Source organism: Euprymna scolopes, chromosome 45, assembly GCF_053919585.1.
Source record: "Euprymna scolopes isolate OS-2025 chromosome 45, ASM5391958v1, whole genome shotgun sequence".
Classification (NCBI taxonomy): domain Eukaryota; kingdom Metazoa; phylum Mollusca; class Cephalopoda; order Sepiida; family Sepiolidae; genus Euprymna; species Euprymna scolopes.
In genome coordinates this window covers 57,973,039-57,986,128 of record NC_136526.1, presented here as the reverse complement: position 1 = coordinate 57,986,128, position 13,090 = coordinate 57,973,039, and the positions used below count along the sequence as shown (strand labels likewise).

Here is a 13,090-nt window from a genome sequence, read left to right as displayed (position 1 = left end):
GAGAGAAATAGCGAAAAAGTCTGTTGACATAATCAGGGAATGCATAAAATCGCAGACAATAGGAACTCATGATTTAGCTAGAAAAGTACTCACACCTAAGAGTATCTTGCACCACTAAAGGCCACCATTTGCTCATGCATGGAGTATTGTTGCTACATCTGGGCTGGTGCATCTACCACTAGCCTCTCTCTTGTGGATAGGGTCCCAAAATAGTTTTAATCTGGTAGGTCCCACTTTGTCTACTAAGCTCCAACCCCTGTCTCATTGCAACAATGTTGCATCACCACGCCTGTTTTACAAATATTTTAATGGAATGTGCTTTGATAAACTCATTGCACTTGTTCCCCTCGACATCTAAATCCCAAACAAACCTGTTTAGCAACAAAAATTTACCCTTTCACTGTTGAAATCTCTTACTGTCAGAAAGCTTTCTACTCTAAAAGTTTCTTCTCTCGAACAGCTAAACTTTGGAATTTCCTTCCTGCTACCCGTGTCTCTGGCTGTGCTGATGTGCAATTCAAAATAACATAAACCAACATCATGTTAATCTTTCCTAAGCATCGTTCCAAATAGTAGCGCATCATATCCAAGTGGCGATATCCAATGTTAGGGGTGAACGTGAATAAAAAAAAAATTTCCAAGATTTCATGATACGTAATCTACCCACATTATATAAGTAGCAATCTCAATAATCTACCCACATTATATAAGTAGCAATCTCAATAATCTACCCACATTATATAAGTAACAATCTCAATAATCTACCCACATTATATAAGTAACAATCTCAATAATCTACCCACATTATATAAGTAACAATCTCAATAATCTACCCACATTATATAAGTAACAATCTCAATAATCTACCCACATTATATAAGTAGCAATCTCAATAATCTACCCACATTATATAAGTAACAATCTCAATAATCTACCCACATTATATAAGTAGCAATCTCAATAATCTACCCACATTATATAAGTAACAATCTCAATAATCTACCCACATTATATAAGTAGCAATCTCAATAATCTACCCACATTATATAAGTAACAATCTCAATAATCTACCCACATTATATAAGTAACAATCTCAATAATCTACCCACATTATATAAGTAACAATCTCAATAATCTACCCACATTATATAAGTAGCAATCTCAATAATCTACCCACATTATATAAGTAGCAATCTCAATAATCTACCCACATTATATAAGTAACAATCTCAATAATCTACCCACATTATATAAGTAACAATCTCAATAATCTACCCACATTATATAAGTAACAATCTCAATAATCTACCCACATTATATAAGTAGCAATCTCAATAATCTACCCACATTATATAAGTAACAATCTCAATAATCTACCCACATTATATAAGTAACAATCTCAATAATCTACCCACATTATATAAGTAACAATCTCAATAATCTACCCACATTATATAAGTAGCAATCTGTTTTACACATCTCGAGTGTGAAAATATTTTTCATGATAGTGCATACACCGACTCCACAGATTCATGAAACTATAAAAATTTCAACTCAATTTAAAATACGAGGTGCCTTCAATAAGTTTCCAGACTTTTATTGGATATGCCCTTTTATTGGATATGCACTTTTATTGATATGCACTTTTATTGATAGTAAACACATGAAACTCTTGTCCCCTTTGAAGTAATCTCCTCTGGCTGCAATTCACTTACTGCACCGATCCAACAAATCCTGGAAGGCCATATAGAAGTCCTCTTGTGTGAGCATGTCAATGACGCTTATCACAGCCTCTTTCATCTCCTAAATTGTCTCATAACAACAGCCTTCAAGGTTTTCCTCGAGTTAAAGGAATAATTAAAAGTCACAGGGATCAAGATCTGGATCATAGGGAGGATGAGGGAATGTTGCGATCTCCATCTTGGTCAAATTATCTGTGACAAGGATGGAGTTGTGGACAAACTTTGCAAAAATCTTCCGTATTTTCAGTTCCTCATGAATAATTCTGTTTACAGATACTGCTCGGACATCAAACTGTGCACTTATTGTCTCTATAGGCACATGACCGTCCTTATCCATGAAATTCTTTATTTGGCCAATCAATTCTGGTGTTCTGACTTTCTTACTCTTTCCACACCTCTCCTCATCCCTCACTGACTTTCTGTCTTCCTTGAATCTCTTATGCCACTCAAAAAATGATGCTCGATTCATGTAAGATGGTCCTAAAGCAATCTGGAGCATTCCATACGTTTATGTGGCATTTTTTTTTTTCAATATGATTGCATGATTTTTTTTTTTGAGCATTTCTTGAACATGCCGACAAAATATTCACAGGATTAATGTTCATATTTACTAAGAGTTCTCGTTTTTGCTCCTATTGTCAAAAAAGGCTTCTTTTTATTCTTGAACTAGCGCACCTAACTCTTAGATGTTAAATTGTGAACGGCCATGTTTTGTTTCTTGTGCACCCTGACTATGACATATTTATATCTGCTACTTCCCTCCAACTCCTGGACAGGGTTAAAAAGAGGGTCACCAATCTGATAGGTCCTGAACTGTCAACTAGGCTTCAGCCTTTGTCCCATCGACAAAATGTTGCATCCCTCTGCCTGTTCTATAAGTACTTTTTAATGGTGAATGCTCTCCCGAATTACAAGCAATTGTACCCCCTCGACGTAAATACCCCTGACAAACCCGACAAGCAGCTAAATCCCACCTCTACAGTAGAGATTCCTAGGTGTAAAAAAGCCTTCTACTCTAATAGTTTCTTCCTTAGAACTGCTAGACTTTGGAACTCCCTTCTGGGATTCTGCTTTTCCAACTGTACTGACATGCAAAAGTTCAAGCGTAATGTGAACAGACATCTTGCTGCTCATCTCCCTTAATAACATCTCTGCAAATTATGTCCCTGATAGTAGCCTCCTACTTCAAAGTGGCACTATACTTTGTTTGGGGTGAAAATTGAATAAAAAAAATACATACATTTAAAGAGACACACTTGATGTCTGTTTACACATTTATTATTTATGTGAATACTGTACGTGTAGTGTGAACATGTTTACAAAAAGAATCAATTTATATATATATATATATATATATATATATATATATATAGGTAGTTATTTTTGTGTATATCCATTTGAAGCGTTGAGTGAAATGTGAAGTATAAAACATGTATAAATACATTTGAAGCCAAAACTGCAATGCGATTTTTTTTACAAAATAAACAGGTGTTTATTTTTAAAGAAATATATTTCGGAGCAAAACTCCTTTATCAATCTTTGTTTTCCTCTTCTTCCTCGACATGATGTAGTGAAAGATAGTTCAATGAAGAGTCCACGTGATGTTGTTAACTGTGGGGTTTTTATAAAGCCGAATAGGTGACGCGTGGTTGCACATTTTGAAAAACTGGGTAGTTATTTTTGTGTATATCCGTTGGAAGCGTTAAGTGAAATTTGAAGAATAAAATATGTATAAATAAATTTGAAGCCAATGTATTTATACATGTTTTATTCTTCATATATATATATACATATATATATATATATATATATATATATATATATTCTATTGAGAGTTTATCGATGATGTAATATATCTTAACAGCAAAAACACTGCATCTTTGGTTTTACATAAGAAAAAAACATGAAATATTTGTCCTATAATAACCTAATCAAAAAGTTTAACCTTTTCTTCTGACGATTTTTGGCCAACAATTTTCTCAATGTATAAGAACATTATATAACATTACATTCACCCCTGCATCAGAAACGTTTGCACCATTGATTTCGATTGAACATAAAAATTAATATAGGTTTGCCATACCGAGATGTAATTTCGGCCATGAATACATGATTTTTAATATTTAGTAAAAGTTTGCTTGTAGAAAAAAGGCAGTTTTTCCTGACAAACGATGGTACATTAGACATTCAAGGATAGTGGCTAGTAGGCATTCAAGTTCTCTCCTCTTTCTAGTAGGCATTCAAGTTTATTTCCCCTGTCCAGCTGAGAAAATGAAGATTAAAATATTTCAATGTGAGTTCGCATATTTGTTTTTAGATTTGCTCTAGTCGAACATGAAGTAGTGACCCTCATTATTCCTTTTTTTACTTTTTCTTCCTTTGAAGATTGTAACGCTGGGTATGGGGCAGCCAAACTAGCTGCCAACATTGCCCTGCTTTTTACTGAAACCAACTGAGAGCTATTTTTAGTATCCTCGATGTTCCTTTGAGTGCAATTGTTTGGATTTCTTTTGTACTTAGTTCGCCAGGAATATTAGTTAGGTAAGACTTCAGGTTCTTCTTCATAAGTCCTGTGGCACCTATAATAACTGGTATGATTGATATTTCTCTGTATATATCGACCTTTAAGTTTGATAGCCGAGAAAATGAAGATTTTTTTCTCTTAATTTGCATTACACAAGTTTAACTTCCTGGCCTTGAATGTAAGCCTTTTTTCTTTTCTGTGATAAATACAATTCAGGTCATATTTATAAATGACATGAATGTAGATAAAAAATTCCTCTGGAGTATGTGTGTACGCACACCATCGATTTTAATATCCAAAACTAGACGTTATTTCTTTTATTTCAGCTAGTTTTCCGAGATCAAGGGGTTCGCTCCTGGAGCTAAAACTTGATTCCATTACGATGTAAATTTATATCCGAGGGCTTTTTTTAAGAATAGACGCTGTTCCATTTATGGCTGCTATCTGTATTTCGTTACAGCTTGGTTTTCTAGGGATTACTTCTAAGTATTCCTCAAGATTCTTTTTATTAAGCCCATTGTTCCTATCACAAACGGTATAATGTTTATTATTTTCAGAGACCATGTCGTTTTTATATCACTTTATGTATACGCATGTGGACCTTTAAATTTGATGGCTGAGAAAATGAAGATCCACAGATTTCACATGAATATGGTTTCTCTCCAGTGTGAGTTCGCATGTGGCTTTTCAGATTTGAACTTGTCGAACATGAAGTCCCACATATTTCACAAGCATAAGGTTTCTCTCCAGTGTGAGTTCGAATGTGTTTTTTAAAATTAGAATTGGAAGAAAATGCTGAGCCACACACTTCACAAGAAAAGGGTTTTTCGCCTGTGTGTATTCTTCTGTGATTCTTTAACTCAGAATTCGTAGAAAATGCTTTGCCACACATTTCACAAGAATATGGTTTTTCTCCAGTATGTGTACGAAGGTGGACCTTGGCATCCGATCTATTTGAAAACGCTTTACTGCATAATTTGCAAGAATAAGGTTTCTCTCCAGTATGTGTTCGCATGTGGACTTTAGCATCAGCATTGCTTGAAGAGGCTTTGCCACATACTTCACAAGAAAAAAGTTTTTCTCCAGTGTGTGTTCGCATGTGAACTTTTGCATGTGAATTGTTTGAAAATGCTTTACCACACACTTCACAAGAATATGGTTTTTCGCCTGTGTGAGTTCTAACATGTCTTTTCAACTCAGAGTTTGTGTGAAATGCTTTGGCACAAACCTCACAAAAGTTAGATTTTTCTCCAATGTGTGTTCGCATGTGCACTTTGGCATGGGCTTTGTTCGAAGAGGCTTTACCGCACACTTCACAAGAATATAGTTTATCTCCAGTATGTGTTACCATGTGTCGTTTTAGCTCAGCACTTCTTGGGAATGCTCCACCACAAACCTCACAAGAAAAAGGTCTGATGTGTACATTCATCATGGATATTTCTTACTACAAACTTAACAAAAATTTAATTTACTTCCATTAGTTTTAAGGGATCAGTAAACAATATTATTGAGCTAACTTTTGCTTTCCTTAAAATTTGAAAATTTTTCCCCAACTTCCTATGAGTTCACAAGTGACCTAAATAGTTTTAATATAATTTTTCACAAACGTCTCAGGAATAAGGTTTCTGTCCGAAGTGAGTTTGCATATGTGTCTTAGCAGCAGAAAAGTTGGCCAGCGTTTTATCACACACGTCATAAAGAACAGACGTTGTTACCTTTCTGGTCGCTATCTTTTTTTTATTATTACAGCTTGGTCTTGCCTTGAGTATTTCAAATATTCCAAATAAAAAATATTTCAAGATGTTAACAAAATCTTGAAAGTTGGTTTCATTTTTTTTTCATTACCTTTCAGCTGTTGTAACGCTGGATTTTACACATCAATATTGTCTCCTATTTATTTTTATTTTACTGTAGTCTTGAGAGATCAAAAGGGTTACTCCCTCGTGGAGCTAACACTTGATTTCAGTACGATTTAAATTTATATCTGAGGGCTTTTTTTAAAACAGACGTTGTTCCCTTTATGGCTGCTATCTTTATTTCGTTACAGCTTGGTTTCCAGGGATTGCTTCATAGTATTTCTTAAAAAAATTTTCCATTAGGATATCAAAATCTGTATTTCCAAATATTTTAAAATTTGTTTCATTATTGTAACACTGGGTATGGGGCAGCCAAACCAGCTGCCAACATTGCCCTGCTTTTTATTGAAACCAACCGAGAGCTCTTTTCAGTATCCTCGATGTTCCTTTAAGTGCAATTCTCTGGATCTCTTTTTCACTTGGTTCACCAGGTATATCAGTTAGGTAAGACTTCAGGTTCTTCTTCATAAGATCTGTGGCACTCATAGTAACTGGTATGATTGATATTTTTCTGTATATGTAGACCTTTAAATGTGATAGCTGAGAAAATGAAGATTTTTTCTTTTATTTTGCGTTACACAAGTTTAACTTCCTGGCCTTGAATGTAAGCCTTTCTTCGTTTTGTGTGATAATTACAATTCAGGTCATATTTATAAATGACATAAATGTAGATAAAAATTCCTCTACAATATGCGTGTGCACACATCATCGATTTTAATATCTAACAATAGACGTTATTTCTTTTATTTCAGCTAGTTTTCCGAGATTAAGGGGTTCGCTCCTGGAGCTAAAACTTGATTCCATTATGATGTAAATTTATATCCGAAGGCTTTTTTTTAAGAATAGACGTTGTTCCTTTTATGGCTTCTATCTGTATTTCGTTACAGCTTGGTCTTTCAGAGATTGCTTCCTAGTATTTTTAAAGATTTTTTTCATTAGGATATCAAGATCTGTATTTCCAAATATTTTAAAGATGTTTTTCATTAGGCCAGATATAATGTTTATTTCATTCAAAGCATTGTCTTTAGCTTATTCTTGAGGTTCTTCTATTTCCTATTTTGTTCAGCTCTTTTAAGGCTATTTGAAATGGTGACATCAATAATGTGTGCAGTTCTTTCAGGCTTGTTCCATATTACAATGTCTGGCGTCACAAGAAAAAGTCTCTGTCTAATATTTTTTAAAAATTGTTTGTGAATGTTAAATTCCATGCTTCAAAATTTATTTCAAAATGTAGACACACATAACAAAAAATTGTCTTTTTAAAAATACCATCAACAGATAAAAATAATTGCTTCAGATTTGTTTTAGTTATTAAGATTAATTAATTAAGATTAATTAAATAAGATTTAAAAGTGTTTTAATCTCATATCTAGATATTTTTATTGAAAATATTGACGAACCCACTTCACCACCAAAATCTGTGAATAAAAAGGAATGTTTTTGTACATTAAACATATATTAAAATCAAGTCAACTCAAACAAATGTTACAACTTGCAATAATTGTTGTTAATAGTAAAAACTACCTTAATAGATTGTTGGAGTTTGAATCAAACAAGTAAGAGCAAGAACAAATAAAACTGCTTAGATATCTGCCACAACATCCCACTCAAATGCTAAAATTAAACTGCATGATTGCCTTATCTATATATATAAAAGCGAAAATGTATGTATGTGTGTTCGCTTTTTCTGTATGTCAACAAAAGGATTTTTTCAGAGAAGCGGTCACTCGCTTCACAACTTTTTAAAACTTTTTATATCACATATAAATCGTAATATCTCACAGTTAACAACGAAGCTCGTCTGTCTATTCAATTTGCTCCATTTCAGGAAGATAAATATTCAGTATTTGTCACTCGCCGCATGTGGGTTAGTCTTTTTCCTATAACGTCTTGGGGGAGGGAAAAAATAGCGTTCAGCAGTAAATGAATACTATCCCGCAGTCAAACTTGACCTCATTAACTCATTAAAACGGGCACCTGCTAAATCCAAGTAATTGAATAAATTCAAACGTGTTTCCGTCAGCATCTCGCGGTGGGGCAATGGTTAACGTCGCACTTTTTTTGTTCACACTTTAATTTACAACTTTGCCTCAAGGGTTCGGGTTTGATCCTCATACTTACTTTTTTTCTTTTTTAAACCCACCTACACACCTCCAAACACCCGGGCAACGCCGGGTACCCCTCGCTAGTGTATTATAAAATGAAGTTCGAAAATGTACTGAACTTACAATTTTAGATTTTGAAAAGTCTGATTGTTTGTTTTTTTTACATTACTGGACCACCATACTTTCTAAAAAAAAAATAACCAAAAATAAGTTTTTCCTTAGTTTCGAATTTGTTTTACAAAAACTCAAGTTGGGCCAATTTCATTTAAAAAAAGGCTTCAATTATGTAAACAATTATAAATGTTAAGAATATTAGTATTTGAATGTGTATTCTTGTAAAATCCTCAGTCTACCCTTAATAAAAAATTATGCTATGAGATTTCATTAAAATTAATTCAATGATGCAAATAATATCAGAAAAGTCAGAACATTAGGTTAAATTAAAATTTTGTATGTGATTGTCTACCAAGAATTTCTGCAAAGCAGTCAACTGCACGGTGAACACACTAAGAAATTGCTTACTTTAAAATATTTTTTTACTGCAAGTTTTATTTTTATTAATAGAAACAATTTTTTTTCAAATTTTATTCCTTATTCAATATATTATAAAAAATATATATTTTATTTTTATTTTGAACTGGTTTCCATTACACGATTTTTTTAAATTTTATTTATTGCGGACTATTATCCTCATGTTTAGTTGTTGTTTCACAATGTTTTGGCCAACTATTCCCTGGCCTTCGTCAGGTGATAACCACGACGGGATAGGAACTCCGAATCTCCTAACTGCATTCACAGCAATTACTGCTTTCCATAGTTGTTGTCATCTCACCATGTTTTTTTGGCCAAGTAAACCTCTTGCCGGCTTTGGGGAGGATCGAAACTGCTAGCTTCAGACAATACTCACCTGAAACCGTAGAGATTCAACGTCTCTATCCATTGCGCCATAGGCCCCGAAAGGCAATGAAGGTTGAATTTTTTGGTCTTATAAATTCATGCTTATTTATTATCTGATCTTCCATCATCAAGTCCGTATTAATAAGATTTTTAGTATTGGGGAAATATTTGGTTAAATTGCTGAAGTAGACCAACCAAACACTCACCTTTCAAAAGTTGATTTTTAATTTGAGTCAGTTTCATCAAATGATTCAAAGTACAGAATATTTTTTTTAGTTTTTGCGAAAAATCCTGTAAAAGCCATTCTAAAATAAAATTAAACTTCACTAGATCCGTATTCGGTTTCAGCATAGATGATAACATCTTCCTCCTTTACCACGATGGATGTTGAGTTCATAGCTGATGCATCGGAAGGCTGTGCATAATTTTGTTTTTAACTGTCCTGACAGAGAAATCAACATTAACTTGCAAACTGTAGCCTTGACTAGTCTTTCATTTTCTGGGTAAAGGGAGACACTCTTTATCGTGCTGAATGGAAGCACAGGTTTGAGGAGGATGATGTTGAAATCTTTCAGCTTATGACATGTCAGCCAAAGTTTATAAGAAAATTTCCCACTGATGTGTTAGGCTATCTCCAGTATCCTTTGAAAGTCTCATGAACCAAAAATGTTGACTGGTTTATGTCTGCTAAAAATAATGTTTCCAATTTTTTGTATAATTATGTCATTCCATCTTTATTGTTTAGTGTTACAACACATAATTCAAAAACAGCTTCTCTGGGTTTTCTTCCAAAGGCAGAAACACTGTTGGGGTAGGTTTCGTTTTCTCAAGCAATGTAGCCATTTCCCATATTTACATCTCTTTCTTCCATGTGCTGTATTTGTCTTTAACCAATACAGCCAGTGGGAATGAAATTCGAAGCCATAGCTTTGTTTTGCTCTGCTACCAATGGCAGTGACATGAAATTCAAAGCCATAGCTTTATTTTGCTACCAATGTTAATTGAAAAATCAAGGACTGTTAAAGAAGATAAACACGCAAAATGATGGACTTCGACATCAGATATGGAGAGAATATGTTTTATATGTGCTGCTTCTAGCTATATCTATTTACAGTAATACTGGCTGTCCAGCTTCTGGCTGGAAGCTGCTTCACTGGCCGAGAGAGTCTTCAGGGAAGATTACTCGCATGGATTAACAATTATAATATATGGTTATAATCAGCTAACATACTTCCTAATACGAAAAATAAAAATATACAAGAAATAAATGTTATCATAGCCGATAAAGGTTAATTTTATACCTGGCTCATTTGTTTTGGTTTTTACAGTAGTTTTTATTGCTCTTTATATAATCTTCAGTTTTCCCAAGCGGATTTGAAAAAAAAAAAATGGCTGCATCTTCTTTGGAAGAAACAAGCCTTGTTTTGAATTCAAGGTTTACAGGTGTTTTGAATTTTTTGGGTCTTTTTTACGACAGTACCCAGCATAGTATAAGCTCCCCCAACCTCTTTATGTTAAGAACAGCTTTCCAAATAAACACCCTCAACTTTCCCATGTTAAGAATGGCTTTCAAAATATACACTCCCAACTTTCCCGTGTAAAGAACAGTTTTCAGAATAAACACCACCCCCCAGCCACCCCATGTTAAGAACAGCTTTAGAAATAAACACCCCCAACCTCCCCATATTAAGAACGGCTTTAGAAATAAACACCCCCAACCTCCCCATGTAAAGAACGGCTTTAGGAATAAACACCCCCAACTTCGAAGGCCATTCTTAACATGGGGAGGTTGGAGGTGTTTATAGTACGCTGGGTACTCTTGGAAAAAAATACCCAAAAAATTGAAAACGAGGTTTGCTTCTTCCAAAGATGAACATGTCGCCAAGTTAGGTAGTACGTTTGCGGACAAAAATTTTTTTTAGTTTTTGCAAAAAATTACTTGTAAAAATTTCAAAATAAAACAAAAAAATAATAGTACTTGTTTAGTTTAATCAAGACATTAAAAACGAGTACATTTAAAAAATATATAATGTACATACTCGTTATGGAATAAAATCACTTGATTTGATCAAGTTTTTTTTTTTTTACAGGACAAAATCGAATGATAATGAGATCGATTGTGTCACGTTCATCTTACGTATTTTGCGGATGAGGAGGAGGTGCCAGGGGAGATAACTCCAATCACGGCTTAAAGTTTATCAAAATTTGAAGAAATTATTTTGAAAAATGGGCTGAAAAAATACTTCGATAAATATTTTAGTTTTTTTTTTTGTTTTTTACTTATTTTACAGTTTCTGTTACCTTTTTTAAATCCTTTTTGCATTTTGCCCGTTGTTAATTCTTTTTTCGTATAAAGGCATCCCTTCTCCTCCTCCGCAAAATAGGCAAGATGGCCGCGACACGATCCATCTCATTAAAATTTGATTTTCCTCTGTAAAATAAAATATGATCAAATTAAGTTTTTTTTTTTTTTTTGTATGGAGACTTTATTTCATGAAGTACTTTATTAGAAAAATAGATACTATTTTTTGGTACTACTACAGTTTATCGTCGAGAATGGAGACGCCATTTTTTCGGGCACCTGTCGTCAAAATAAGAGGGAGAAATCATTATTTTAAACTATGACTGAATCATGAAATAAATACCAAAAAATCAAACTTGATAATGATTACTTCTGGAAAGAACTTATTGCTACATGCCTCAGCCTAGTATAAACAACCCCCAACTTCCTTCATGTTAAGAACGGCTTTCAGAATAAACACCTTCCAACCTCGAAAGCCATTCTTAACATGTGGAAGTTGGGGGTGTTTATACTACGCTGGGATACGTAGTAATTAGTTCTTTCCGGAAGTAATCATTATTTAGTTTAATTTTTTTTTTATTTATTTATTTCATGCTTATTGCTTCGTCATAGTTTAAAATACTGATTTCTTCCCTCTGATTTTGACGACAGGTACCCGGAAAAATCGTGTCTCCGTTTTCGGCGATAAACTATAGTAGTACTCTGTTTTTTATGTAAACTACTTTTAAAGTATATTTTTATTCGCTTGCTTATTTTAAAAAAAATACAAACTGGACCCCCCCCCTCCAAAAAAACACGTTTCAGTTAAAAGAAAACAAACTTCTTTTTTTTTTAGAGTGTTTACCGTGCATTGCATCGCTTCTTCGCATAAATATTTTGTAAACCATCACAGACAGAACTTGAATTGAACTAAGAATTACTTACTTTTTTTTTGTCAATCTCTTTCTTTTCTCCAATGATGAATTTGATTTAAAGAAAGAAATTACATTTCGAAATATAAAGTTAAACATTAAATTTCTCGTTGCGAAAACGTATTTGAAGATTACCTACCCTGATTGTTCCTCTCCTATTTATACTGATATTTGATCCACACCCAATAATCTCCCTTTAATCCTTGCGTTTTTTTTTGTTATTGTTTTTTTTTTGTTATTGTTTTTTTTTTTTTGTTTTTTTTTGTTTTTTTAAATATGTATACTATCTCCATAATGGGACACTTTGAGTGGGAAATAATGAAAATAGAGTTATTTCTAAGTTCTGCGTGATTTTTCGAGGTTCTGACTATTTGGCTTCATGGCAAAATAAATTTTGAAATAACCGAACGAAATTGCCTGTGTTTACAGGCAATTTCGTTCGGTTATTTCAAAAATTATTCTATGACCATTTATTCTAATAAAAAAAATCGTCTAAGGGGGGGGGGTAAACTCTATTTTACTAAGACCTGTGAAAAAATGATTTTTATTTATTTTTTTTTTTCAAGTTCTTTAGTAAAATAGAAGATTTAGAACAATGAATTCAAGAATTACAAAAAAAAAAAAAAAAAAATTAGGTACCGGCAAAAATCGTGAAATAAAGATAGGGTGGAGTGGAGTGGGTGGACATAGTTTTGAAAATCGATTTACCGTAATGTTTTTGTAGGTTTCCGATTACTTTTTTATAGTATTTGA

General features: G+C 33.4%; 1 protein-coding gene across 2 annotated transcripts; it reads right to left on the bottom strand.

Moving 5' to 3' along the window:
- Nucleotides 1-1,638: 1,638 nt before the first annotated feature.
- LOC145269739 (uncharacterized) lies at nucleotides 1,639-12,821 on the bottom strand. 2 transcript variants are annotated; one of them, XM_080125463.1, is made up of 2 exons: nucleotides 12,351-12,676; nucleotides 1,639-7,540 (listed from the first exon to the last, which is right to left on the bottom strand). In XM_080125463.1, exon 2 carries the CDS (start codon nucleotides 5,696-5,698, stop codon nucleotides 4,838-4,840), a length of 861 nt encoding a protein of 286 aa, XP_079981589.1. In that variant the 5' UTR covers nucleotides 5,699-7,540; nucleotides 12,351-12,676; the 3' UTR covers nucleotides 1,639-4,837. The 2 variants fall into 2 exon arrangements, 1 of the variants encoding a protein (XP_079981589.1); XR_013865223.1 differs by lacking the exon at nucleotides 1,639-7,540 and adding an exon at nucleotides 7,670-11,555 and having other exon boundaries at nucleotides 12,351-12,821.
- Nucleotides 12,822-13,090: the final 269 nt, after the last annotated feature.

What these genes read in the sequence shown, in the direction of transcription:
- LOC145269739 (XM_080125463.1), bottom strand. Translation starts at nt 5,698, where the DNA reads ATGATGAATGTACACATCAGACCTTTTTCTTGTGAGGTTTGTGGTGGA.